General features: G+C 31.8%; 1 protein-coding gene across 1 annotated transcript; it reads left to right on the top strand.

The window, feature by feature from the left end:
* Nucleotides 1–1,648: 1,648 nt before the first annotated feature.
* LOC129804489 (uncharacterized) lies at nt 1,649–2,185 on the top strand. The gene is made up of 3 exons (XM_055851823.1): nt 1,649–1,844; nt 1,915–2,001; nt 2,064–2,185. Exons 1-3 carry the CDS (start codon nt 1,746–1,748, stop codon nt 2,103–2,105), a joined length of 228 nt encoding a protein of 75 aa, XP_055707798.1. The 5' UTR covers nt 1,649–1,745; the 3' UTR covers nt 2,106–2,185.
* Nucleotides 2,186–3,847: the final 1,662 nt, after the last annotated feature.

The following is a 3,847-nucleotide window of genomic DNA, read 5'->3' as shown; positions in this document are numbered from 1 at the left end:
GCACACCCATCTTCACATTTAAGTGACCTACGAGCATATGTACAGTCCCGAAGTATACAACTAATGAAGAGCTTTTTCATCGTTTTCATCCCGCAGGTTGGAATCGACGCTAAGACGGCGATGGTCGCATGTGGGGTGGGAAAGAAAACAGAGATGACAATAAAATTCAATTTAATTCAATTCAAATTCGGGCATTTTGTACCGAAATGTGACCCGAATTAAAAAGAAATTCGGGCGTCAATTTTTTTGAAATGCAATGACTTTTATTCATCTGCATACATATCGACTGTTCCATTCCATACTATGCTATCTCAGAATGACAACTTTTCAGAAGAGCCATTTGAAGTCGGCTATTTCCTATGCTGCCCGTGTAATTTTTTTTCGAAACTCTCAAATATCCCGTTACCCGAACATCAGATGACCACAAAATTTTTACCAGTTGTATATCTCGGTCTCAGGAACAACATATCTCTCGGAGTAATATAAAGCTAAGTCGATTTAGCATAGTATGGAATGGAGCCGTCGATATATTGAGCTTATATACTCATATATGTTGTAAATTTCATGAAAATCCCATAATAATGCAAAATCACATCAAAACTGAGAAAAACCATGGCAAATTAGAGCATATTTGCTTCATTTGATAATCATAATCAAAATTGAAAAATCTCAACAAACTTTTTGAAAATTTAACTGCTGTCCAAATTAAAATGTAAGCAGCCCAATCTTAAAAGAGCCGAATTAGCGAGAGTCTATTGTACCAACGGGGGGTTTAACCTTTAGAATGAGCTAAGAAGAAAAAAATCGTTTTTATTTTATTTTTAAATGTTTATTTGTGTTTTTTGTATGTTTATACTGGCATTTTATTGGTAATCTACGTCTACGTTATTTTTTGCTTCAATTTTTAAAGTAATAAACAAAACATTGTTATTAGGGGAGACTGGGGCAAAATTTGTCAAAACGATAATTTCAATATTCACTATTTTCTAAAATAAAAGAGACCGAGGCTTGAAATTTTCATTATAGATAGCCCTAATGAACCTTCTTAAACTTACAAAGTTTCAAGGGATTCGAGGAAGGATTATGTAAAATAAAAAATAATGAAATTTTGAGTCCTATTTTTGGAATATTTGTCTTACAGAAAACCAGAAAATATCAATACTGATTAGCTCAATTTAAGCACATTTCTCGTTAAGATAGAGAAAAATTATCTTCGATAAAGTTGTAGAGGAATAAATTTCCTATAAAAATATGTCTATTTGATATTTTTAACGTTTGCGACAGTCAAACGTTACAAATTATCCGAAGACAGGTAAAATTTGCCTCAACAATTTTGAGAATCTCCGAATCTCCACAAAATAGACTTTTAGAAAATGATTCGAAAATCACATTTCTTTCTAGATAGAGGAAAATAGTCTTCTGCGATGTTGTAGAGCAGTAAATTTCCTACAAAAATATGTTCATTATGAAACGTTTAAGTTTTCTCAGAGCTCGTGAAAGAATTAAATATGAGTTTTGACAATTTTGCCCCAGTCTCCCCTACTGCAGTTAATTTTAATATTAAACAATTACAATTTACAATCTACTAATTCATCAAGAACATCTACTGCATGGTCAGTCGGGAAAATGGGACAAGTGATTGTTTCAGTGAAGGGCCACGAGCGCTGGCATCGCAGTAGTAAAAAAAGTAATATTTTGGTTTTGACGGAGATTACATAAAGTGCAGAAATTGTGCATTTCCAGAGATGTGGTACGAGATCCTGCCCTCGTTTGGCATCATTATGATTGCCACAGCCTTGCCAGGTTATGCGCTTTATGGAATACACAAATTGGTCTTCAATAACGTGAGTAAAAATGATATTTTATCACACCTAACCAAAAAACTTAATGTCTGAAATATTTTTCAATTTTTAGGCTTTCCGCCGAGGAACTGATGAGAGGTGGGAACGGATGATGTATCAGAGGGACATGAGATTAACCAACAATCCCTACCTCGTCAATGTAAGTAGTATTTTTGATTCAATCAGCAGTTTTCGCTGACTCAAAAATTTTCATGTAAACAGGGTTTGGAGTCGATTCCGGACGAGCCCGGACAGAGTAAATAGACACCTAGAAAGGATTTTAGATTGAGTTTCAAGTATGTAAATAAATAAATTCGATGGGAAATAAATCCAAGTGAGAAATACTCGTTTTGCCATTTCACACCGTTTATTAGTCAACATTGATTATAAACACCAAAATATTTCTTTCTTCTGTCTCTGAATCTAAAATCTATTTTTTTTTCTTTTTCTCCAAAAACTTCTCAATAGGATCATCTCTGAAACTCTGATTTTTTTTCCATAAAACGCGTTTTTTTCTATTTGGGAAGGAAACAGAAGGAAATAATTGAAAATTTGGGATATTGAGTTTAAAACAATTTTTTAATTTGATATTTTTAGCTTCGGGGAATAATTTTTGTGTAGGGGAAACTGGGGCACCACCAAACACGGGGTACCACTAAACACTAATTTTTATTTCTAAACTACTTGGACTATCTCGACCATTTCTTCAGTGGACAAGCATCCCTATAGTGCTTATAAATTCCTATCGGTCTTATCTTTTCATATCCAATATCCGATTAAAAGATCGTAGTGTTCGGTGGTACCCCGTGTTTGTTGGTGCCCCAGTTTCCCCTAATTCTTTCAGTACTCTGAAAAAAATGTCTTGTTAAACGAACAAATGCATTTTGTTGAAATTTTGTCAAAAGGATGTTATTTACCAATTTGACAAAACTTTTTCTTGCATTTTATATGGAAAAACGCCCTTTTGACAAACTTTTAACAAGATTCAGTTGACCGCCGATTTGACAAAACTTTTTCATATTCTGTATGGAAGAACATCCTTTTTACAAACTTGTCTTGTTAATTTGACAAAACATTTTTTTCAGAGTAACATCAAAAGCACTCTGATAAAAAATTGTGCTAAGCGGACAAAAGAATTTTGATGAAATTTTGTCAAAAGGATATTGTTTTTTAATTTGACAAAACTTTTTCTCACATTTTAAGGTGTCTACACATTGAGAACAATTTTCGTCAAAAATTGCTCTTTTGATGGAAATTGGCTTCAGTGCTGTAGGCAGAAACGTCAAAATTCTGTCAAAAATGCAATTTTTGATGAAAATTGCTAACAATGTGTAGAGACCTTTATATGAAAATACATCCTTTTGACAAATTTTTAACAAAATCCAGTTGGCCGCTGATTTGACAAAACTTTTCCATATTCTGTATGGGAGAATGTTTCTTGACAAACTTTTCTTGTTAATTTGACAAACTTTTTTCTCAGAGTAGGCGTGACCTAAAATACAAAAACGCTTACTCAGAATTGACAATATACTATTTAAAAAAAATACAAAAATTAGTTTAGATGTTTTTATCATGAAAATATAAATTTCTGCTCGTGAAACCATTCAAAGACATTCCATAAATTTTTGGATATATTTTCTCTCATGCAAAATTAAATATACCAGCGTTTTTTTTAAAAGAAAAAGTATCTTAAATAAATCAAATTACTACCCTTCCTTCAATTCTATAATTTTTCAATATTTTTAAAATGTAAGGACAATTTTTCTCATTGTCTCATAATTTTTTTCTAATGTTTTTTTCATTATTCTTTTTATACAATCTTTATGAGTAAAATCATCTAAAATTTTTCTCAATATTTTCTGTATATCTCTAAATTATGTATCAATTTCTACTTCCTTAACCATAAGTACTCAATTATCAGCAGAAGTTGATATCTTTTTTGTTTTCTTTCTGTCATTTTTTTTTTACGATAATAGGCTGTTACTAATTTTTAAAACTGATGTTTT

The sequence above is a fragment of the Phlebotomus papatasi genome, chromosome 2 (genome assembly GCF_024763615.1).
Source record: "Phlebotomus papatasi isolate M1 chromosome 2, Ppap_2.1, whole genome shotgun sequence".
Taxonomy (NCBI): domain Eukaryota; kingdom Metazoa; phylum Arthropoda; class Insecta; order Diptera; family Psychodidae; genus Phlebotomus; species Phlebotomus papatasi.
Note: the sequence above shows the minus strand (reverse complement) of the source record. Positions and strands in the feature narration are given on the sequence as shown.

Excerpts from the sequence above, each read along its gene's own strand:
- LOC129804489 (XM_055851823.1), top strand. The coding sequence starts at position 1,746 with ATGTGGTACGAGATCCTGCCCTCGTTTGGCATCATTATGATTGCCACA. Across the intron at positions 1,845-1,914 it reads ACAAATTGGTCTTCAATAAC|GCTTTCCGCCGAGGAACTGA; the intron begins GTGAGTAAAAAT and ends TTCAATTTTTAG. Across the intron at positions 2,002-2,063 it reads ACAATCCCTACCTCGTCAAT|GGTTTGGAGTCGATTCCGGA; the intron begins GTAAGTAGTATT and ends TCATGTAAACAG.